Below are 24,709 nucleotides of genomic sequence, written 5' to 3' on the forward strand. Positions count from 1 at the left end.
AATATTCTGCAGCAATAAAAATAGTGTGGACAAAGAATATATAATGAAATGAAAACATGCTTACATTTTGCAGTATTTATGTTTTAATCAAATTACTTTCAGTAATGAGCAGTCTTCTGCACCCAGTGAATAGGAGTTTTAATGAGGCATGATGGTGATATTAAAGCTCAAGGGCTTTTCGAAGAAAGCTGAACTTGAAACAGGGACTTTGGACAGTCACAGAGGCACAGGAGGAACATTTAAGCACTTATGATAGCTGCTTCCAGAACCTGAAAGACAGGAGCATGTGAAGGCCCTAAAGATTACCTTTTGAAATTTTTCCTAAATTACCTTTTGAAATATTTCCTAGATGGGCCTGAAAATCTCTATCCACAGCCTGAAGCCAAGACATACTTCTTTAAGTCCTTGAGTTCAGAATGACACTTTCTTGCCCTTTAGTGGTGTGCTGGTAAATGTTTAACAAGTAGCCTTCCAAGATGGGGGAGGGTGGGACATTATATGTACATATATATGTACATAAGGTTATTGTAAATTTTACTGACATAAAGGATATTGTCTTAGTTCAGGCTGCTGTAACAAAATGCCATAAACCAGGTAGCTTATACACAACAGAAATTTATTTCTCAAAGTCTGAAAGCTGCGGAATCCAAGATCAAGGCAGATTCAGTGTCTGGTGAAGACCCGCTTTCTGGTTCATAGATGGCATCTTCTAGCTGTGACCTCATATGATGAAAGGACAAGGCTGCTCTCTGGGGCCCTAGTCCATTCATGAGAACTCCACTAATTTACATTTCCCTGATGATTAGTGATGTTGAGCATTTTAAACTATACCTGTTTGACCATTTGTACGTCTTCTTTCGAGCAGTGTCTATTCATGTCTTTTGCCTACTTTTGAATGAGATTATTTGTTTTTTTCCTGTTGAGTAGTTTGAGTTCTTTGTATATTCTGGATATTAGTCCCTTGTTGGATGAATAATTTTTATAAATATTTTCTCAAATAGTTGTCTCATTACTCTGTTGATTGTTTCTTTTGCTGAAAGTTTGACTATAACATGTCATGAGGAAGATTTTCTTGAATTGTATCTATTCGGGGATTTCTGAACTTCTTGTATCTAGATGTCTAAATCTGTGGCTAGACTTGGGAAATTTTCAGCTATTATTTCATTAAATGGGTTTTCTACTCCTTTGGTCCTCTCTTCACCTTCTGGAACACTGGAAACTTGAATATTTGATCACTTCGTGGTGTCCCTTATGCTTTGTTCATTCTTTTTTTTTCTTTATTTTTGTTTGACTGGATTATTTCAAAAGATCTGTTTTCAAGTTCTGAAGGCCTTTCTTCTGCTTGATATAATCCACTGTTGAAGCTCTTGAATGTACTTTTTACTTCATTCAGTAAAATAAAATCCAGGATTTCTGTTTGGTTACTATGATATCTCTCTTTGGTAAACTTTTCACTCATATCCCTAATTATTTCTCTGATTTCATTATATTGTTTATTGTGTCCTCTTATGTCTCACTGAACTTCTCTGGTATCATTATTTTGAATTATTTTCAAGGATTTTATAAATTTCTTTCTCATTGAAATCTGTTGCTGGATAATTAGTGTGTTCCTTTGTGGATGTCATATTTCTGGGAGAATATTTCCTTAACTGTTCATGCAGTTCACAATGTAAGGGCTGTAGATACAACACTTTTTTTTTTTTTTTGAGATGGAGTCTCACTCTGCTGCCCGGGCTGGAGTGCAGTGGTGCAAACTCAGCTTACTGCAACCTCCACCTCCCGGGTTCATGCCATTCTCCTACCTCAGTCTCCCGAGTAGCTGGGACTACAGGCATCTGCCACCATGCCTGGCTAATTCTTTGTATTTTCAGTAGAGATGGGATTTCACCGTGTTAGCCAGGATGGTCTCGATCTCCTGACCTCATGATCCTCCCACCTTGGCCTCCCAAAGTGCTGGGATTACAGGTGTGAGCCACCGCGCCTGGCAACAACACACTTTTAACTTTAAACCTTATTAACATATTCTCCAAAATACCACCTCCAAATCTAGAGTACACAATACAAAATTAAAAAAAAAAAACAATAAATGAGTCTTTTGTTTGTCGTGCAAACTGATTTCCAGGGTGTAAATATTCCCAATATGGGAGAATAAACTACTAACTTTTCGCAAATTCAAACTACTAACATGGTATGACTGAGTCTGGAATTGAGAATTAACATCCAACAGCACAAAGTTACACACTACCCATATAGAAAAATCATTAACAATTGATGCATTTTGAGTATTTATTATCTTGATTTTCAGTAAGTTTAAAAAGCTCTAATTATATTATTGGCCGTGTTTTAAAATAGGCTGGAAAAGGGTGGGCGCAGTGGTCACGCCTGTAATCCTAGCATTTCAGGGGGCCGAGGCGGGTGGATCATGAGGTCAGGAGTTCAAGACCAGCCTGGCCAAGATGGTGAAACCCCATCTCTACTAAAAATACGAAAATCAGCTGGGCGTGGTGGCAGGTGCCTGTAATCCCAGCTACTCAGGAGGCTGAGGCAGAGAATTACTTGAACCAGGGAGGCAGAGGTCGTACTGAGCTGAGATTGCACCACTGAACTCCAGCCTAGGAGACAGGGCGAGACTCCTTTTCAAAAAAAAATAGGCTGGAAAAATGGCCAGTATGAGCCAGTTCCCACATTCCAACGCAAAGCCCTGCAGGTCTTAAGAATTCTCAGACAGAGGTAATAATCCTGAAGGAATGTCAAATACTTACCTGTACGTGTGTTTAATACTGTTGTTATTGGTTCCTAGCTGCCTTAGGTAGGTCATTCTTTCTAACAATGAAATAAATACATTTCTAACAATGAAATAAACCTTTCATAGAAGCCCTCTCTAGGGCCTATTGGAAAGCTGCCTACACTGTTGAATATGTTTATAGTTGGTTACTGATTTCCAAAGGTCAAGAAGGCAATGTGATTCATCTGCTATTACAGTTTATATACTTCTTGATTCTTCTATTTGGCCACCCTGCAAGAAGGCAATCCTCTAAGGATCACCAGCTTCTACCTATAAGACTTCAATTCAAGATGCAGGCAAGTAAACGATATGTACATAATATTAGACTGTTCCATGCAGCTCCAATGTTCTAATTCTACTAATCAGGAATAAGAAAGTTCCTAATCTTTGTAGTTCTATTGACCCATGGGTTTTCAAGCTGAGAATCAATTAATCTAGTTTCCTTTCTCAGCTTTGCCACTGATTTCCCAGTGTTATGGCAAAGAGGCAAGTAACTACTGAAAAATAATTATATAAAGTAAGAGGTATCTTATTTTAATTAAGAAGCTCCCAATTTACATGTAGCTGACTTATATATAAGCTTCATGGAATTTTGGCTTTCTGGAAATATCTACTGTACCTAGGCACCTAGGACTCAAGAATAGTCATTCTTTCTTCCCCAGAGCTGCCATATGAGTAATTTGGAATTTTTTTCCCAAATTCCCTCCTCTCCCACGCTTATTGAACAGATGGAGATTGTATTATCTTCCCCTCCTTTCTCTACAAGTCTGGCTTCTCTATTTATCTCTGATTCTGTGGAAACTTGGTGACATCAAGATTGGCTGGATAAAGGGACTGAGATGGGAATGGGGATGGGCAATAACCAAGCCCTAGATGCTCTCGGGTCCCTACCCTGCTCTACCCTGGCTCCAGGACTGCTTCTCCTTAGGAGAACACTGAAGGCTTTAAAGAATTTTCGAGGGCTTGCCTGAGAACCAGACATAAAGTGACTTTTATGAAAAAATAGATCTAGGTTGCAAAAATTAGCTTCTAGAATTAACACCCCCATAATATACTAGTCCATTGTTCTTAGGAAGAGTCATCCTAAGAGAACTCTGGTGCTGAACATAGGTGATTTTCTACCTGAGCTTACAGGTCCAGTATTCAATATTCTGCTTTCTATGTAGTCCGAGACATGGTAATAGTCACAAGTAAAAGTTGTAGAGACTTGATAATCAGTACAAGCCTCAGAAAAAAACTAATTACAGCCAGTTCTTGCATTCATTTCTTGACCTTCCTTTAGCTACCCCTTTAGCCATGCATATTTACATCCTGTTCATCAAAAAATAATTATCTGCACTAAAATTAACTCTTATCATTGATAGTAATAGCATTACCTAGATGTACATTATTTTAGACAATTGCTTTAAATTTAATATTCTGATTTCTGAAATATTCTGTTCAGGAAAAGAAAAACAATGTCTCCAAATTCTTGATCCAATATAAATTGCATAATCTTAAAAGGAAGAGTCCTGAGAAAATAGTGTGAGGTTGAGAAAAGATCTGAAGTGACAAGATGAGCAATTAATACTGGAATTGCTATTAGTCTGGTAACCTAGGGCAAGTCAGTCTCAGTTTCTTCATCTTGTGAAGTAGGAATAATCTAAGTGGCATGGCTGGGTAAAGTTTAAGCAGGCCATCAGAAAATACTTTGTAGTCTATAGCGCATTATTTCATCCAATCCCCTACTCAAAGTACAAACCTGCCCTTTTGCATCACTGAGAGCCTCTTCTTGATCACTTCTAGTGATATGGGAACTCATCTTTGGAAGGTCATTTTTGACAGCCCTAATGACAAGAAAGTGTGTGTGTGTGTGTGTGTATAGTGTGTGTGTGAAAATACACACATATATTTACATATGCACACCTATATACATACATACACATATATGTATATAGGCATATCTATTTAGCCATAATAAATTCCTCCAACCTCAGCTTCCTGGTTAATTCTGATCATCAACTCTAGCTCAGAGCTTCATTAAGGGAAGGAACAGGTCAGTAAGAATCTATTCTGTAGGAACATGAATATGGGAACACTTGTCACAGAGCTGATAGTTGCCCTTGCTGTGTTTTGTTAATAACTGATTTATCTTGCTTATCATGCCTACTCCAGGCAAGCAGAATGAGTTTGCTTTCTCTGAGTTCCAGGGAGGAGGAAGCCAACACAGATAAAAGGGTCCCTGCACTGTTCAAGAGGGTAGCACTAGCCACACAGCTATTTCATTTTAAATTAAATTAAATTAAAATTTTAGTTCCTCATTTCACGGGCTCAATAGCCATATGTGATTAGTTATTCTGTGGCACAGATATCAAACATTTCTATTGTGACAGAAGTTGTGTGAAGAGCTGTGGTTGATGATTCATTACCACCTACAATGTGCCAGGGACCAGTTAAACTCTACATGCAAGCACTAAAACATCAATAGTGGAAGTTTTCTATCCCTTGAAAAAATTACATAATAGCATGATTAACTGAGCTCTTACTCTGGACAGTTCAAGAAAAAGGGTGGCTTTTACTCCCAAATGAACATCACAGGCTTCACATTCTTTCCCAACAATCTTAAGAAAATGGAGATAGTATTAATTGGTTACCTATGTTGTTATCAAACGCTCATTTCCACTTACATTTGGAGATCTGAGTTTCTTTCTAAGGCAGAGGTCTTTAAATCACGAGGTGCCACACACAGATCAGAACGAAACAAAAGTTGAAACTTTAAATTGGCAAATGTCATTGCTCATTTATTCCTGACAAGTGAAGACCTATGGTTAATTCAACTGCAGGATATGGTGAAATAACTACAGTTACTTAGTTATACTATTTCTTTCACCACTTATCTGGGTGAAGAAGTCCAGCTTGGATACTATATGTAGAGCTTTACATTAACTTTTCCCCAGGAATAAGGAAGTGTCCACACTGCCTTTTGTCTTGAAAACATAATTGGGGAAGGTGTACCACAAAAGAATGGGATTCTCTCTGAAAGCATATTTAGCTTTAACTGGGAAGGGTGAAATAGTTACATCTGGCTAGGTCTGCCCTTCAAGAGCTGGGGCCAGATATTTGCCATCCCTCAGCCTTGGTCTTTTCTTCTGTAAAACAGCAGGATTGGAGTATATGATCAGAAAGGTTTCTGTAATTCCAATGACTTACCAAAATAACCATGACCCACGTCCTATCTATAAACCTCACATAGTTCTCTCCCTAACCCATGCTGCTGTCACAACCTTCCCATAGTCTTTTTTTTTTTTTTAGAACTTAGTAAATCGTTCAGACAAATAACTGTATTCTACCCATAGGCTTTATCTTATAGTCAGCAAATCATTTGCTAAAGTACTAAACTCCGAGAGTCATAAGCCCACATTCTGAAGGGGCTTCCAGCAGTGGTTGATAAACTACTGCCCAAAGGCCAAATCTGATCCACCTCCTATTTCTGTACACCAAGGAGCTCAGAATAATATTTACATTTTTAAATGGTTGGAAAAAATAAAATGAAGAATAATATTTCATGTCATATGAAATTCAAATTTCAGTGTCTATAAATAAAGTTGCATTGGAACTCAGCAACAGCCATTCATTTATCTATTGTCTATAGATACTTGTGGCCGACACAGCAGAGTTGAGTGGGATGTGGTCATACCACTATGACTACATAGTCTACATACCACTATGTATGTAGACTCTCTCATACAGAGACTGTATGGCCCATAGGCCTAAAATATTTATTACCTGGCCCTTTACTTGCCCCTGGGTGTAGAGCACAGACTCTGGAGTCAGATGGCTTGGCAGCACAGCTCAGCTCTGTTTTGTTCCTTCCCCTTCCTCAACTGTATAATGAGAAAGATAATAGTACCTATCTCACGGGTTTTTATTAAGATTGAGCAAATAAGTAAAATGCGATGAGGATCTGGCATATTTTTACTATTATATATATGTCTGATGTTATTATAAGTTGCCACAATATTTTCCTCCAAACTAAACTATTAGCAGCTGACCAATTTGTTAGCAATAATTGTAAGAATTGAATTTGCAACACTCCATTAAAATGCAGTTCCTTAGCAGTAAAGCAGTAGGAAGATGTCTAAGCACAACTGATATGACAATTCGTATAGCCGTTTATCCACGAAGCTACTTCTGCAGTACTTAAAAATATTTTATATGCTTTATACTTCTTTCAAACTTGAGTCTTGAGCTTATACTCAACATTGAGTTCAGCCCTGACATCTATTCCTTATAGTCGGTTACCTCTTTCTGAAGAAACAGGCTTCCAAAGAGAGACTAGGGTAGAGACCACACATCATTAGATGTCTCATCTACCTTGATGATTGCTACTCTAATGATTGAGAACAGTAATCAGAATCAAACACAAAACAGGCAACATGCAGTGTCTTTGCTATGCCACAACAGGGACTATTAGAATTTTTCTCACGATTCGGACTTTCGTTTTCAATAGGGCTTGCGAGGGAAGTTACACACAAGAGAAAAACAATGAACTGAATGAGGACAATAGCCCACGAATTTAGAATGGAGGAAGCCCGTCCACCACAGCGAAAAAGCACACTGGCGGGTGCTCCAATATTTGTGAAATGTTGATGACCCTTTAAATGTTTCTGTGCAACCTCCACAACAAATACTGTGAATCTTGCTTATTAATGTGTTTCTCAATATGTTAAAATTCAGGAAATCATTAAGTCTAGTCCTTAACAGTGAAGGGCAAGCAGACATTTTTCTGTGTCATTGAAATTACACAAAACAAAACAAAACAAAACAAAAGCTCACGCCTGAATCGCTTCGGACTATTCAACTAGGAGATAGAAAATATGTGAAGTAAAGAAGAATAACCTACACTGAAGTTCCTATCTCTTATCTTCCTGAATACTGAAAACACACTCTTACTTTGTTCTAAACTTTTCTTATATAAAAAGTAGCTGAATAATTTTAGGGAAATGGATTGTTTTGTCTGAATCATCCAGATAATTCAAACAATTCATTTTGCTAAGAACGATCTGGGTGAGGCTGTCCTGCCCGGAAAATGCCCCCTGTCCTACTCAGGACACGAGCCACACCCAGCTTAAACAGGCAAGGAATTGTCCCCTAGGAAGGAAATACGCCGTTGTCGTTGGATGAACTTTGCAACCAACCGCAAGCCAGACTCTCCCTTGCAAACCGTTCGTCAAGTTAATTCTTGTTTTCCAAGGGAGCTTTCGTATTTCCATCGTTCAACGGCTCCTTCACCCACTAGCACCTAAGGCTTGCCCTAAGGAATTCAGCCCCTGCCTCGCGACGGTGCGCTCCGCTTATAGTAGCTCCGTCCTGTCCAATAAAGTTGTTTAAAATAAGAAATGTGCCAGATAACAGCCAAGTCCGACGGAAAAAAAAAAAAATCCTGGGGTGGTGTATTGATGTTGGAATGTGCCATTAGTTTCGGAGGGAGGAAAATCCCTGGTGTGAATTTTCTCGCAGGTCGTAGGCCACCACTGGACCTTCGGTCATGCACTGCGTTAGCACCGTAATGGCAAAGATAGGAAGAAGCGCGCAGGCAGGGGAGCCACGGCCGCGCGCACAGGCGGGAATTGAAGACAGCTGCGGAGTGCGTCCCCCACGCTCGTGTGGTGTGCTCTGGGGCGGCCCCCTCGCGGCAGGGCTGGGCGGGACAGGCGGCTGGGAGGCCTGGCGCACAGAGCCAAGGAGGCGGCGGCGCAGCCTGCACCATGGCGTACCCAGGGCATCCTGGCGCCGGCGGCGGGTACTACCCAGGCGGGGTAAGTGCTGACTGCGCGGGATCGCTGCCCAGGCGGCTCCGGGGCGCTAAGAGGCCACCTTGGAGATGCTGCAGCCAGCGGGGTGAGGCGCTGCTGGGCAGCTGCCTGGGCTCCTTCCGCCCTCGGCTTCTCCCTGCGCTCGCGGCCTCGCCCTAGGCCCCTGCGGTTCGGCCTCTCCCCTGGTTTCCCCCGTCCCTTCTCCTGGATGGCTCTACAGGCCCAAGGTGAAGGTGGATTGGGACCCTAGAAGCCCACCCTGCGGCTTCTTGGATACGCGGCGTGAAATCGTGTTAATTGGGTGTTGACTAACCCCCACTTCACCCCACCCCGCCCCCTCGGTTGCCTCCCAAAGCAACAACAGTCATTTTATTCTAGAATGATACTGCGATATACCTTCCTCCCTCAAAGAAAAAAAAAGAAAAGTGAGAAGGGGACGGAAAAAAAGGGAAAACCTACTGAAGTAAAAGACCTGTAGGAAGGCAGCCTTGCCGGGCGTCTGGGATGCGCGTTGTCTTGGGAACTGTTTCCGAGACAGGCAGTGTTCCCTCGCCACCCACGAGATACAGCCCGGTCAGACACCTTACTCTTCCCTAGGCTACACCCGTCTCAGAATGTTACCAACTCCAGCCTTCCATCGTTCATAAAACGCTTTTAAAATACCATAAATGCTGTAACAACAAAAGGAGAAGTCCAAGCCCTTTCATTGGCTTGCCTAGTTTGCACTCACCTCAGTAACCTTCAAGTTAATAGGGATTTTAAAAGTTGCTTTATATATGCAGACATCACTTCCACAGCAACTCTTTATGGTCCAAGTCGCCAGTTTTAAATTACGGGGTGTGAATGGAAGAGAGGGGTGGAGTGTTGGCAGTGTGTGCCCGGTGGTGGGGAGGTGAGCCTTGTGAAGGGCGGGCAGGCGGGCAGTTGTCTTGCCTTGCACGAAAGCCCTCAGTGGTGAAAGAAGAAAACTTGATTCGGCAGAATGACGTGTTTGTGTTTCCTGTTTCACAGTATGGAGGGGCTCCCGGAGGACCTGCGTTTCCCGGACAAACTCAGGATCCGCTGTATGGTTACTTTGCTGCTGTAGCTGGACAGGTTAGCTTTTCCCTTTAATATTAAAGAGCCGTTATTGTCCACATTTGTGGTAACTTTTGATATAGTGACACAGAAAAGCGAACTTCCTCTGGTATTGAGTCCCTTTGCTTCTGCAAAAGAAAAAAAAAGAAAAAAAGAAAGTTCTTTGTTTCTTATTTTAGTTGTTTATTTCTGAATGTTCAGAATAAATTAGGACAAAGTGTTACTCGTATTTATGTGAGTTCAGTTCGAAACCAAACTTGTGGTTGAATTAAAGGGTCCAGGGTGGTTTCCAGCGAAGAAATTCAAGATCTAGTAAATATAAACCCTTGTTTGTACAACTTAAAGACGTATATTAGTAATTACATAGCCCGATTCTAATGGGCACTTCCTTTGGGTTGAACTTGATTGCTAATCATTCACCCATTTAGGAAATATGGTAAAAACCCACCAGGTTCTAAATAAGCAAGTTACTGTCCCTTTATGAGTATCAGGAAATTAATCTTGTGAACAATGTAGTTTCTCTTTGACGCAGATGCTGTTACTAGGTTAGCCCCTCCCCCTCCGTGTCCTTATTAGGTGCTGTGGCCTGTTGACCCAGAGAAGCAATTAAGGTCAGCTCCCCAAGACCTTTCACTTGTCTGCATTCTGCGTCGTATGACAGGAGCTGTCTTACATTGACAGGTGCTATCTTACATTGTGAGAGGACACTTCCCTAGCTCATGAGGTCACTGTGTACAGTAAATATACTGTCGGTATAACCCAGACATGTCCAGAGGGGATGTTTGTTCTTATGAATTCAACCTAGTCTTGTTTTGACCAAAAGTTAGAAATAGCAAAATCTTAATGTGAAAACTGTAGAATATTATGGGATAAAAAAACCGAAGACCACTTTTTAAGGTAGTATTCTAAGAAATACAGCTTAAGAAATTGAATGGAAAAATAGTCTAAAATTGGAAGACCTTCCCCTTAAGTATCTACTTAATCTGTTAATGATCCGTATCTTTGAAACCACAAGACATGGCAAACCTCAAGACCAGCATTCTTAGATTGCCAGTGCCTCCAGCATGTAAGTGACCCCACCTGCTTAGCTTTCAGCAGCCCTGGCCTGTATTCAGCATACCCATTGTCTTTCAAATTGTTGATCTTGCTCCTCATTTATAACTTATAATACCCAGTGACTTGAGGATTTAGGTATTTTATTTTAAAGTCCCTAAAAATCCCATATATCTAGTTCTTTCCCAGTTCAGCCAGTGAATGGGCACTGGGAACCTAATGTGTATCTTCCAGATGTATTTGTGCTCTGAAAAAAAACATTCATTATGTCATAAGAAAAAGTGACCAAGGAGGCCTCTTTCTGTTTGAACCAAGCCTTCTCTTTACTTATGTCTGGTGTGTACCTTGCTTTGTCCACCTGCCTCAAACAAAACAAACAAAACAAAAAACAAAAAAAAAGAAAACAAGGAATTATGATTTTAAGCAACTTATATAAATTATTTTAAAATGTTTAGCTGTAGCAGTTTCCTAGCTCAGATTGACAGAAGAGTAGTTGCCAAGACAGACTCTTTCTTTCATCATTAAATTTCTTTTGGCAGTGGGTTAAGGAAAAGAATGCCCACTTTTGGAAGGCATTCCTTTTAATAAAAAGTCATGCATGATGATACTGATTTTCTTGGTTGTTATTGCTTCATTGAATGCTGAAGGTAAACAAATAACTTGAAAGTACAAATCACTATTATGATCCCTCTAATTTGTTTTTCAAAAGGATGGTCAGATAGATGCTGATGAATTGCAGAGATGTCTGACACAGTCTGGCATTGCTGGAGGATACAAACGTAAGTTGACAGTCCCAAAGTTTGTCTAAACGTACTCGTGTTTCCTATTTTAGCTGTTACTTGTGATTACAGCCTTCAAGAAAACTGGGCTTGTCTGATCTAGCAAAGTTTAGAATTCTGAACGCTAAAATAGAGTACTATTTCAAAATGTTGATTTGAAAACAGTTGTTAAATCACTCCAGGTTGGGCACAGTGGCTCATACCTGTAATCCCAGTACTTCAGAGGCCCAGGCGGGAGGATCACTTGAGGCCAAGAGTTTTTGGCTGCAGTAATCTGTGATTGTACCACTGCACTCCAGCCTGAGCAACAGAGCAAGACCTTGTCTCTAAAATAATAGTAATAATAAATTATTCCATCCTACCTGCCAATTTAGTGGATCAGATTTGGGTTTTGTGTACCTAGAACCAGTGAGACAGTTTGGGTGGCCTCCTTCACAGAGGACAAGGTAGAGTGCTGAAATGGAATGTGCCAGGTCAGGTGTCATTAACTGACATTAGGAACATTTACTGTTATTTGCCAAAAGCCTACTCTGTCCTGACCTGGTGGCACTTAGGGCTTTGAGTGGCTGCTCCTGCACCCCTGGTCCCTGAGTGGCCTATCCTGCACTCCTGGTCTGAGCTTTGAGCATGCTCCTGCTAACATAAGTGGTTGCCATGACATCCCTCAGGTCTTTCCTCTTCCACTTCATAGAATGTGTTCAGGCTAAGTGGGAAGTACCCTTTCTACTTATTGGACCTGCTGCTCCATAATTCAGCCCTAACCCTACCACTGCCTTTTGAGCACTCTGCCATGAGCTGAGAGTAGTGAAATATTGCAAAGATGCTCCATCCCTGGCAGGGCACAGTGGCTTACACCTGTAATCCCAGCACTTTAGGAGGCCAAGGTGGGAGGATTGCTTGAGCCCAGGAGTTCAAGACTAGCCTGGGCAACATAGTGAGACCTTGTCTCTGCAAAAAATTTAAAAATTAGCCAGGCATGGTGGCATGCACCTGTGGTCCCAGCTACTCAGGAGGCTGAGGTGGGAGGATTACGCGAGCCCAGAAGGCGGAGGTTGCAGTGAGCCAAGATTGTGCCACTGCACTCCAGCCTGGGTGACAACCTGTCTCAAAAAATCCAAAAAATTGCTGCATCCCAATTGGGGGCTTCTCATCATCCAACACACATGAAGTGGTTCCTCTTGAAATTAGATCTTGTGAACATGATAGATTTCCAGGGTAGAGAATAATGTCTTGCTTCAAATACATTACCTGCCAACTTCTTTGCCAGTTGTTAATTGAGACAGAACATCAAATTGAAGACCCAGTTTCATGGTTAGCTGTGGATTAAAATGTTCAAACTAGAATTCACACCTGTGAATTTATAGTGGCCTTTTTAAAAAAACTATTTGACATGCCACGTATTAGATGTCTGTGTTTGAACTCTTTGTGTTTGTTTTCATCATCCTTTGTTTTATGTGACTTTAGTTTGGAGGAATTAATACAAACAAAGAACCTTTCAAGTTCCTGTTATTTAATCTAGTCCTAAACAAAATAAGCACTTTTTGGATTAAGGGATGTTCTTCTTTACTGTGTAGGTAGTACATTTAAATTGTTAATTGTTACGCAGTTGAGCTGGTAAACAAGGTAGGCCTGCCTAATAGCAGGGTTTATCAAAGTGCAGTGAGATCACAGCATGGCTTGTTATTCTACACCCTTTCAGTAGATGAGGTGTGGTAGATTTTAGAATCTGACTAACAAAATGGGTTATATATTCTGAGAGGAGTCCTTTTAAAATTTCATTGAGAAAGCCACATTTAGTGATGGCCTTAGATCAGTGCATTTCCTGAGTCATGGGGACTATGTGATTGAATCCATTTGCCTCCTCTCTGGTGGCTGTACTGAACCACAGAACCATCCTGCCTATGAGGTGTCAGGGTTTTGTAATACAGATATCATATGGAGATTAGTCTTTTAAACCCAGCTTCCAAACCAAAAAGCACAGATCCGAATTGGATGGGCCAGTGGGATACTCCAGCTCAGAGCCTATGGGCCCTTCTTAACCAGTTTAAAAGGAAGCAGTCATACCTAGAGGTGGAGTTGGTGAGAGAAGTTATGTTCCAGTCAGTAAGATTGTAATTCAGCTTCTCTTTTTTTCCTGAATTTAGTTGTTTATCTGTGGTAAGGTTGAGAGAAACAGCTGGAGGTAGGGCTTTCCTTCTAGGTCCATTATATTGTATGTTTCTGTGAGAAGAAAAGATGTTTGAGGCATTCTAGTACAATGAATAGAAGAGAAGAAAAAGAGTAAAGGTAAAATTACAGCAGAGATTCTTTGGAAATTATTAAAATTAACATTTGATTTAAATAATTTATTTTAAAATGTTGAATTGATAATTTAATAATTTATAATTATATGTCGTTACATTTATATATCACAACTATATAATACTTATAATTTTAATTTTAAATAATTATTTAAAGTAGAATTAACACTAATAAAAGCTATACTATTAACAAAATTGAGAAAGAGTTTTCCTTACCCAAACTTATTGGACATCAGCATTCTAGTTCATTGGAACTGTCTGGAATGGTATTTTTTTTGTTGATTCACTTTTGTTCACTGCCATCTCACTGCCCTTTCAGATCCCTCTCACAAAAGATGACCAGATTCCTGATCTTGATCTGTCCCTCTCCTCCTCAGTCTTTACTAACAGCTTAGAAGGAATTCAGGATCCTCTGTCATGCAGCCTCCCCTGACCAAACATATTTTCTCCCACTCCTTTTGTACTCTTTGAAAGTCATATTGAGCTCTTCACTTACACTTTGCCTGTCCTGGGCCTTCTACTTCTCTTTTTGCTTATGCTGGTCCTTAGCTGTCACCAAATGCCCCCATCATTCTTGTCATTCAAGGCTTGGCTTAAATTCTATGTCTTCTATGAAGTCTTTCTTGATTCTCTTACTAAGAAGGAGCCTCTCACTTCTCAATCCCGTCTAGTACTTTCTGGCGCCTCCATTATATTTCAGCACTCTACCATGATTAGGGTTGTATGTGTATGTGACTTATCTTTTCCTTAGACTGTCAGCTAGGGCAGTCTGCAGTTTCACAATTGTATCTCCAAAGTTGCTGTTACCCTGAGCCCTGAACATAATAAGGACTTAACAGGTGGCTGTTGAGTTAATGAATATGGAAAATTTTCCAAGTCAGAAAAATCATAGCCCTGTAGCCTCATTGGCATTTTGATTTAAGATTATACATTAATTTTTGAGCATTAGTAAAGATCAGAAAATTTTATTCAAAAAACATTCTTTCTTAGACGATCTAAGAGGGTTGTACATATAAAATGCAAGGCTCTAACAGCTTCCTGCGTGGGGGTGAGAATTTGGTGCTATCCATCCATTCATTCAACCAGTGCATTTTTAGTGAACACTTCCTATGAGCTAGGTGTTGGCTCTGTAGCCACAATCAATGCCTGGGTGTTGGGAAAAGCACTGGGATAAGTAAGGAGAGAGGCTGTGGAATCACATAGGATGGGCACATAATCCAGACAGGAGTCAGGAAAATTTTCCTTGCAGAATTGATACCTAAGCTGAGCAGAAGTGAAAGTTCATCAGAATTGAGGCCGACCATGAAATGAGTGGGATGGGGAAGTTGTGTCCTAGGCTGTTAGAACAGCATGTGCAAAAGACCCAGAAATAGCATGGTTCAGTCAAGAAACTGAGAAATTCTCCATGAAGATAGTGTACAGGGTTGAATGAGAGTAAGAGATGAGCTTGACTGGCAAAATAAGTGCGTTACCTTATGTGCCAGTTAAGGTGCTTGGACTTTATCCTGAGAGCAGTAGATCACTGATACTGGGTTTTACATAGGAGAGCACATAACCACCCCTGACTGTAGGGTAAAGACAAATAAATTGGGGGACATGGAAGTAAAACAAGAGTCAGGGCTGTTAGTCATACAGGTGAAAGAAATGCTAACTAAAGAGACACTGGGGCTGGAAATGGACTTTACAGCTGTTTAGAAGGTGATTGATTATTGGTGGAGAGGGAATTGAGGAGGCTCCCAAGTTTCTGGCTTGGGTGACTGCTGAGTGGATGAGGGTGCAATTCATTAACAGAGATAGAGAAGCTGTCTGCCTCATAGCCCCTTCAGTACCTTCACGTGAGCCCAACACAGTCGGCTCTGCCTTGTGGTTGTCAGGCCATCCACAGCAGTAGTTCTTAAACCTGAGCAGCATTGGCATCACCTGGAAAGCTTACAAAAACCAGATTGCTGGGTCCTGCCCTAGAGTTTCTCATTCAGAGGTCTGGAGTGAGCCCTGAGAATTTCACCTCTAACAGGTTTCCATGTGATGCTAGTTCAGGTGGAGCCAGCTGCTTTAACATAAATATTATATCACTTGCACATTTGCTAAAATTCAGCTTCTGATTTTATTGGTGTAGGTTAAGGGCTGAGATTCTGCAGTTCTTCAGACTCCTGGGTGATGCTAATACAGCTGGTCCAGGAATCACACTTAGAGTAGAATGATGGTCTCAACCTTGGCTGCTCACTAGAATAATCTGAAAAGCTTTTTAAAAATACAAATACCTGGGTCCCACACCCAGAGTTCCTGATTTAATTGTTCTGTGGTGCAGCCCAGGTATCAGAATCTTTTAAAGCTTTGATTTTGATAAGCACCAGGGTAGAGAACTACAGCTCCAGATTGGAGGAACTTCATACCTCCACACAACTTAAAAGTCAGAATGAAGAATCTCCCAGCTCTTTCCCAAAAGTGTAAAAAGTGCTTCCTCCTCCTCTCATCTAAGAGAATATTATCTGTGGATCGGATGGAGATTGAAGGACCTAAATAGAAATAGTCACTAGTCTTTTATTTCCAATAAAGAATATGCCAAATACAGGAATCTATTAAATGTGTAAAACCTCTAGTTTGCACTGTTGGGACACATTACAGTAATTAGCGCAGTTGTGTTTTAATTTCAGTTTGGTTAGAGAAAAATTATGAAGCTAGAAAGAGCTGTAAAAAATGTTAGTTCTGTATGTTAACAAACTTGCAGAATTTATACCAGCTTTTTCCCACGTGACCCTTGTCACTTCTGCCATTTAGCCTTATAGCTTCTTTGTACCCAATTTCTTCAGTCATTGATTCCCATTAATACAATGTAAGAGGTTATTTGTTTTTAATTTCCTAATGCTTAGATTACCAGTAACCACACCCACTGCGTATGCTCTGGTTTGGTTACATAAGTGAGGTACCAAAATGCCCTCAGAACACTCCTAAACTGTAGGTAAATTAAAAAGGCTTCTGAATAATGGCCACCACTGAATTGGTCATGGGGTCTTATCTAGAGTACTCTTATTTAACACATAATTCTAACACCCATATTTATCTGGTTTCATATATAAGCTAAGAGGTCATACACTATTTGAGGTAGCAGGTTACTGCTTAGTACCTGACATTGAAGGGAAAATAGAAAAACAATCAGACACAAAATTAGCAAAACCAGCAATTTATAGTCATTTATGAGTTAGAACAAAGCAACCCCAACTTCCCACCCACCATGTTGGATATAATACATTATGGTTCATTATGGTTCATTATGGTGACTTGAACTCTCTATATTACACTTTCAAAGCAAGAAAGTTTGAACAGTACTATGTAATACTGTTTTTGTTTTTTGTTTTTTGTTTTTCTTTTTGAGACGGAGTCTTGCCCTGTCACCCAGGCTGGAGTGCATTGGCACGATCTCAGCTCACTGTAACCTCCTCCTCCCAGGTGCAAGCAATTCTCCTGCCTCAACCTCCTGAGTAGCTGGGATTACAGGCATGCGCCACCACGCCTGGCTAATTTTTGTATTTTTAGTAGAAACGAGTTTTTGCCATGTTGGCCGGGCTGGTCTCAAACTCCTGACCTCAGGTGATCTGCCTGTCTTGGCCCCCCAAAGTGCTGGAATTACAGGTGTGAGCCACCATACCTGGCCTATGTAATACTTTTTAAAAGGAATTCTATCAAAGTTATTTAAATCAAATTTGGGTTCCTAGCAGAAAATCCTCTTTATGGAGAAAAGGCTACTTTGAAGTTCCACATGATTAGTCACATGTACATTGAGTAGCATGTAAAAATAAAAGTGTATGATAGTCATGTCTAATTAATTTGAATGTATCCAGTGTAATGTGAATTTTTGGATTCGTGTTAATATGTATGTACTTTTCTTGATTTAACAGCTTTTAACCTGGAGACTTGCCGGCTTATGGTTTCAATGCTGGATGTATCCTTTACCTTGATTGTTGTCTAGAATATTTTTTTCTAAAATTCTAAAGGAATTCACCTTAGAATTAATACCTAGTAAACACAAAGTAATAAATGATCACTAAAAAGCTTTCTGAAATAATTAGTTTCTGTTATAGGGTATAATTTGGTGTGAATAAAGGAAGAAAAGAAATTTAGTAAACAGAATGTTGTTCAGGAATTCAAGGAAACATCAAAGTATTATAGAACGAGTATGGAGTCCAGAGTGTCAGGACAGCTTTTTTTTTTCTTTAACATTGATTCCTCTGCAAGTGATGGGATTTTTTTCATATCCCAGTTGTTGGACTGAGTTTAGCTACTGCTGACTATCCACTATTTATCCACCAGTCCATCCCATGTCATTTGTCTGGGAGCACTAAACAAGGGAATAGTAGTACCAGAGATGATGGTAGGACAGAAGGGCAAACAGCATAGCCTGAAGCACCCAGAAAGTACAGCCTAGTTCCAGTAACAAGACCGCTTTTTATAAGTGGTTCACAGTGGCAACGCTATTTCCTTATAATCAGGTCATGTAAGTTATCTTTTCCCCACAGTAAAATAGGTACTGGAGCTTTTCTCCATAGCCCCTTTTGTTCTATTTTTAAATCATTAATCTTACATCATACCAAGAATAATCTACAATAACTTTTTTAGTCATTGAATATTGAATTCCCCTTATCCTTGATCTTTCATTTAATCCTTAGAAAATATTGCAAAATACAGCTCTGATCCTTGATTACAGTTCAGAGAGATAGGTCTGGCACAATGGGTTTCAATGAATTTAAAGAACTCTGGGCTGTACTGAATGGCTGGAGACAACACTTTATCAGTTTTGACACTGACAGGAGTGGAACAGTAGATCCACAAGAACTGCAGAAGGCCCTGACAACAATGGGTGGGTATGGCTTACTAGAACTCTCCATTCATTGGTAGAAGTAAGTTGTTTTTTATTTTTAAAACTAGGCTGGGTGCGGTGGCTCATGCCTGTAATCCCAGCACTTTGGGAGGCCAAGGAGAGTGGATTGCCTGAGCTCAGGAGTTCAAGACCAGCCTGGGCAACATGGTAAAACCTCATCTCTACTAAAATACAAAAAAATTAGCTGGGCATGGCGACATGCACCTGTAATCCCAGCTACTCAGGAGGCTGAGACAGGAGAATCACTTGAACACAGGAGGCAGAGGTTGCAGTGAGCTGAGATCGCACCATTGCACTCCAGCCTGGGCGACAGAGTGAGACTCCCTCTCATAAATAAATAAATAAATAAATAAATAAATAAATAAATACTTACTACCTGAAGGCAGTTTCTGTTTTCTTAGAAATTGTGTGTGTTTATAATTAATATGAGTTCACAGTCTTAAAAAATAAAATAGTGCTTATTTTTTGTATTTTAGTAGAGACGAGTGCTTATTTTATTTTTATTTTATTTTATTTTTTAATGGGCTTTTGCCATCCTTTAACCTTTTTACTGGGTGACTTTCCTTTTAGGATTTAGGTTGAGTCCCCAGGCTGTGAATTCAATTGCAAAACGATACAGCACCAATGGAAAGATCACCTTCGATGACTACATCGCCTGCTGCGTCAAACTGAGGGCTCTTACAGGTGAGTTCTATAAGGTCATGTCATCACCACAAGCCAAGACACAGTTATTACATTTCATCTCTTAGTGCTTCTCCTTTTATTCTTCCCCAATTTTTTTCTTGCTTTAGTATTTCAAATTACTGTTAAGCGTATCTAGCAGAATAATTTTTGGGGTTTTTTTCCCAGAATTTATTTTAGATTAGTAAGTAATCTGCCATTAAAATAAACAATTAAATTTTACTAAAATGTTCTAAAACATAATCAGCTAACTTGTGCATTTTTGATCAGATTACGATGAATTTTTCCCTAGAATGTGACATTATCTGGAAAGAATGAAATTAAAGTAAAATCCTTTCCCATAGGGCAGAGCTGAAATGGTGGAGAAACTGATCACAGCCTATTTGTTATATCAGGGACTCTGTTTCTTAAGCAGTATCTTTGTTATTAAGAAGCTAGAAATTCTGTGCTTTTATCACAATTAAGTAATGACCATGGAAGTTGCACAGCTTTTACTGACTTTGGGTAAGGTATTTTCTCCAGATCCACATTGAAAAAGCCGGCCAACTTCTGCCTGTTACTTTGTTGCATATTAAATATTTTACTATTCATATAGTTGGCTTCTTTGCTTTGGTCTTTTGTTTATGTTAATTGGTTGCACAATTTAAATGTTATTGCAATGTGAATTAAATGCTAAAATGACTTTTATGATGTTAGAAAAACCATTTAAAGAAAAACCATAAATTTTACTGTGTTGTTTTACAGACAGCTTTCGAAGACGGGATACTGCTCAGCAAGGTGTTGTGAATTTCCCATATGATGATGTAAGTTAGAAATTAAGAGATACAGTAGATGAAAAAGATGTACACCAGATGGGTATCCCTTTGAAATTAGCTGTTAAGAACATCTTAAGGATGCCAGAGACATAAGGGATTCAAAAGTTAGAAAGAGTTATCATCCAGAATTTATTAATTTCATGTATTAGTCTTAACTATAGTTAGACTATGGTTTGATTTGCATTCAAAGACCTGGGTTCAAGACCCAGCTTGTTGTATTTATTAGCTGGATCACTTAAGCGGGTTTCTTAATTGCTGTGATACTATATGAATAAAGAAGATACAGCAGTAATGCCTTTTTCTCTGAGCTGTTGTAAGATTTCTACTAGAAATGCCCTTGAAAAACACTATGCAGATATAGTATCTGCTTTTGTCTTCTATAAACAAATCATGTCAGTCATTGAGAATAGATAACAGCTCAATAGCTTTGCATACCTATGTTCTTCATTGAGGGCATAAGGCAGGCACCAACTTAAATCACAATTTTTTTTTTTGAGATAGAGTCTCACTCTGTTGCCCAGGGTGGAGTGCAGTGGTGCAATCTTGGCTCACTGCAACCTCCGCCTTCTGGGTTCTAGCGATTCTCCTGCCTCAGCCCCCTGAGTAGCGGGGACTACAGGTGCGTGCCACTACACCCGGTTAAGTTTTTTTGTATTTTTAGTAGAGACGGGGTTTCACTGTGTTAGCCAGGATGGTCTCGATCTCCTGACCTTGTGATCCATCCGCCTAGGCCTCCGAAAGTGTAGGGATTACAGGCGTGAACCACTGCTCCCGGCCAAATCACAATTTAAAACAAGTTATTTACTAAACAGCCACACTAAACGAGGTTAGGGTAAAGCCATGTAACCAGTGTGAACATAACCAAGTGCCATCTTTGATGGCATTAGCTGGATGTATATAACAAAACTAGCGAGATTGGTTACTTGTTTCTTCAGTTTTTGCTCAGCCATTGATTTAAAAAAACAAAAAAAACTTGAACTGAAATGACTGTAATCACTGAATATTCCATTCTCCATTACAAAATATAAGATGCATATATTTTTGGTTTAGCAGCTGCTGCAGTTATAAGTACACTTTTAAAAGCTTAGTATGTGTGTGTGAATATGCTTATTTTACCTACTTATGGGTGTGTTCTCTTTAACATGCGTTAACTTCTTAGTTGACAGTCCCCTTGCTGTTTCTAAAGATCAGGAGGCTGCCTGGGGAATGGAAAGAAAGACCATGGGCCTTGACTTCAGATGGGGCTACTTAAAAAATTTCTAAACATCCTGATCCTTATTTTCCTTTTCTCTAAAATAGGGATAATCACCTTGACCTTGCGATAGAGCTGCAAGGGTTAGCAGCTTACAGTACCTTACTAGTGTAGGGAACACTGATAGAGCAGAATCTATTGCTTTATGTTTAGTGGGGAAGCCAACATTTCAGAGCAAATACCAGTATTTCTAATCTCAGGTATCTGAAGGGTTAGCTGTTCTGTTTCTGTCCATACATACACTTGCATGCTACAATTTATTTTAATAAAGCAGATTTTAAGGGAATAAACTGTTTAAGGTGTTCCATTAGAGTAATGGGGTAATACTGTGCAGTTCGGAAATCCCCACGTGATACAACAGTATAAACTCCAGTTATTTGTGTTTGTGGTAAGTGCCTTTGACCACGACCATTTCTAGAGTCTGAGATATTATTTGGAATTTAAATAATTATTTAAATAATTATTTAAATTATTTATCCATTGAAGTTATATCTGCTTTCTCTAAGAAGTTTTGATGTGAGAAACCCTATGGATTTTATATTACACTGCTTCTCTAAAAAAAGGAAACTTTTCCATCTATCATTTACTCATATCTTAGAAAGTTGTAGGGGTTGTTTTACCCATGTTCAAATTAGAAAACCCAATGCAAGCTGCCAGAAATAGGCTGTGCTGTATAAGTGTTTTGAGGTCTGTCATGTAACGCTGATTTTTCTTTCAGTTCATTCAATGTGTCATGAGCGTTTAAATCAAGAGGAAGCTGCATGAATGTAATCGACATTCCAAATGGAATATCCTCCTTTGCTTGTCCTCTTTGCCTTCGGTAATATGTGTAAACTTACATCACGACTTTCAACAGCTGTTGTAAAGTTTATTACTTTATGTAAAATTGAAGTTTTGTTTTTAATTTTGATAATAAATTCTTTGGAACTTTAATAAGATCTAGTCTGTTACACCATTTAGAACTTTCCTGAGCCATTATCAGTCATGCCTTATTTTCTTGCTAAAACTGTGTAAATTTAAGTATGCAAAATGTTTAAGTCGCATTATTTATTTTCATTGTGAGACACTAAAACTGTTAATCAGACTACAACTGTTACCTTTCTTCTCCTAGAAAGAATACTCCACACATAAAAACTTAGGTAAATGACATAGACCCACTTGGGTGCAAAAGAACAACAAAAAAGGTAATCCAGTAATCCCTGTCAGGATTCATCTTAGTAGAAATTTAGCACAGGCCCTTTAAAACCTATTGAATAATTTGAGTGGCAAATACTATGTGTCACCAAGTCCCTTTTTGTCATCTATTGAAACTTTTGTTAACTATACTTAAAAATCTTGTACATTATAAGCTTAACTATATAAAAGAAAATTGATAGAAAAGACTAAGGGAATATATGAAAATATTAACAATGTTTATTTTGATTAATAGAATTCTAGATGACTTTAATTTTCTTTATATATTTCAGCATTTTTCAGATTTTCTATATGCTTTCCTTTTAAAATCAGATTCTAGTTTTTAAAATACTGATACATCCATTTTGATATACCATGTGTTCACACTTTAAAAAATACACATAGCAGAGTATTGGAAGGTATGTACCAAAACATTGATCTGGCTACCACTGGGAGTCAGGAGCATGAGTTCATCTTCTCCCTTCTTACTGCTTTTCCAAACATTCTCCAGTAAGCAGGTACTACATTTATAATGGAAGAAATTTTTTAAAAAATTTTAAGCTGTACACTTTCAAGTAAGATCTGAATGCTAATGCTGGCTTGTGCCTCTTTCTATGTGGTTTGGTCATTATAGATAATGCCAAGTTTCAGTTTCCCCATCTTTGAAAAGGAGATAATATGTTATCTCTTGGGAGTAGTTCTGAATATGAAAAGTGTGTTGATACAAGAAGCACTAACAATGTTTGTTTCTTAAATTTAAAGGTGGCCTGTTTGCCTTTTTTATCAAGAGAGCTTAACAGATTAAAAAATGAAATTAGGCTATTTTCTACTTGCCAGCAGAGTATCTGTCTTATTTTAGGATGCAGCATGAGACTTACCATTCAACTGAACAATTAGTTGTCAACCAATGAAAATAAAACATTTTCTCTAAGCATCTTTAGCCTCATTTCACTATTAATTTTTAAACTATTGTTAAAATACATATTATTCAAACCTAACATGTAACTATGACAAGTTAGTTAGCCCAGGTTACATATCAGAATGTGAAGCAGCCTGCTATATATTACACGGTGACTATAGATTGCATCTCCCTATATTGTCTATGAGGCCACAAAGCTCTGCTTGAGCCTGGGCTGTCTAGAAAAGGGCCAAAAAAGGGGCTCAGAGGATTAGGAGGCAGGGAGCTCACCTTCAGTGTCCCAGTGCCTGCTGTTTGGTTTCAACTCACCAGGGTCCTCTGAGGAAATCATAGTTTAAGGAAATGGTAATTTCCTGGTTCAGGATAAGCAGTAGGGAAGAAGGCCCTTGCTGAAGGTTATGGGCCATATTTGAACAAGTCCCAGGGTGTGCTGCATCAATTGTGGTTCTGAATTGGCTTTGGGGTAAATGCTAAAGTATTACAAAACCATCCCTCTGACATTATATTAGTTTGTTCTCACACTGCTATAAAGACACTACCCAAGACTGGGTAATTTATGAAGGAAAGAGGTTTGACTCACAGTTCCACATGGCTGGGGAGGCTTCAGGAAACTTGCAGTCATGATGGGAGGGGAAGCAGACACCTTCTTCACAAGGCAGCAGGAGAGAGAAATGCAAGCAGGGGAAATGCCAGACGCTTATAAAGCCATTAGATCTCATGAGAACTCACTATCACAAGAACACAGTGGGGAAACTGCCCCATGATCCAATCACTTCCCTCCCTTGATGTGGGGCTTACAGGTCCCTCCCTTGACACATGGGAATTACAGTTCGAGATGAGATTTGGGTGGGGACACAGAGCCAAACCGTATCAGACATCATTCAGTTAATTGTTTTAATTATTGATACCTCAAAACGAATCTCTTTATCTCCTCCCCTTTTGCTTTCACCCATTCTTTCCAAAAGCATGGAGCATAGTCTTCAGCATGTCCCTGCAGTTAGAAAGTTTCCTTCCCCTTGACAAATTTGATGTATTCATCTCCTTTAATTACAGCCAGTCTTCATTACAAGTGGAATCTGTTGCCTTCTATTTTATGTTGGGTTGTGTTTCATTCATTGTATACTTCTAGTGTAGCCTCACCCACTACTTTAAAAAATTATTTCCTGGTCTGTTTACTTTTTCTTAAAGAATCCAGGTGCAGCAT

General features: G+C 39.4%; 1 protein-coding gene and 1 long non-coding RNA gene across 3 annotated transcripts; one reads left to right on the plus strand and one right to left on the minus strand.

The window, feature by feature from the left end:
- Positions 1-256: 256 nt before the first annotated feature.
- On the minus strand, positions 257-12,327 carry LOC108514944 (uncharacterized). Its single transcript, XR_001881387.1, has 3 exons — positions 11,852-12,327; positions 9,311-9,785; positions 257-269 (listed from the first exon to the last, which is right to left on the minus strand). It is a non-coding gene; the product is annotated as an uncharacterized LOC108514944 (long non-coding RNA).
- Positions 3,001-23,517, plus strand: SRI (sorcin). Of its 2 annotated transcripts, none has more exons than XM_017851481.1 (8): positions 3,001-3,081; positions 9,592-9,675; positions 11,420-11,489; positions 17,686-17,729; positions 18,497-18,644; positions 19,236-19,349; positions 20,091-20,149; positions 22,132-23,517. In XM_017851481.1, exons 1-8 carry the CDS (start codon positions 3,076-3,078, stop codon positions 22,156-22,158), a joined length of 552 nt encoding a protein of 183 aa, XP_017706970.1. In that variant the 5' UTR covers positions 3,001-3,075; the 3' UTR covers positions 22,159-23,517. The 2 variants fall into 2 exon arrangements, with proteins under 2 accessions (XP_017706970.1, XP_017706969.1); XM_017851480.1 differs by lacking the exon at positions 3,001-3,081 and adding an exon at positions 8,457-8,583.
- Positions 23,518-24,709: the final 1,192 nt, after the last annotated feature.

This window comes from Rhinopithecus bieti, unplaced genomic scaffold (genome assembly GCF_001698545.2).
Source record: "Rhinopithecus bieti isolate Rb0 unplaced genomic scaffold, ASM169854v2 scaffold_1558, whole genome shotgun sequence".
Classification (NCBI taxonomy): Eukaryota; Metazoa; Chordata; class Mammalia; order Primates; family Cercopithecidae; genus Rhinopithecus; species Rhinopithecus bieti.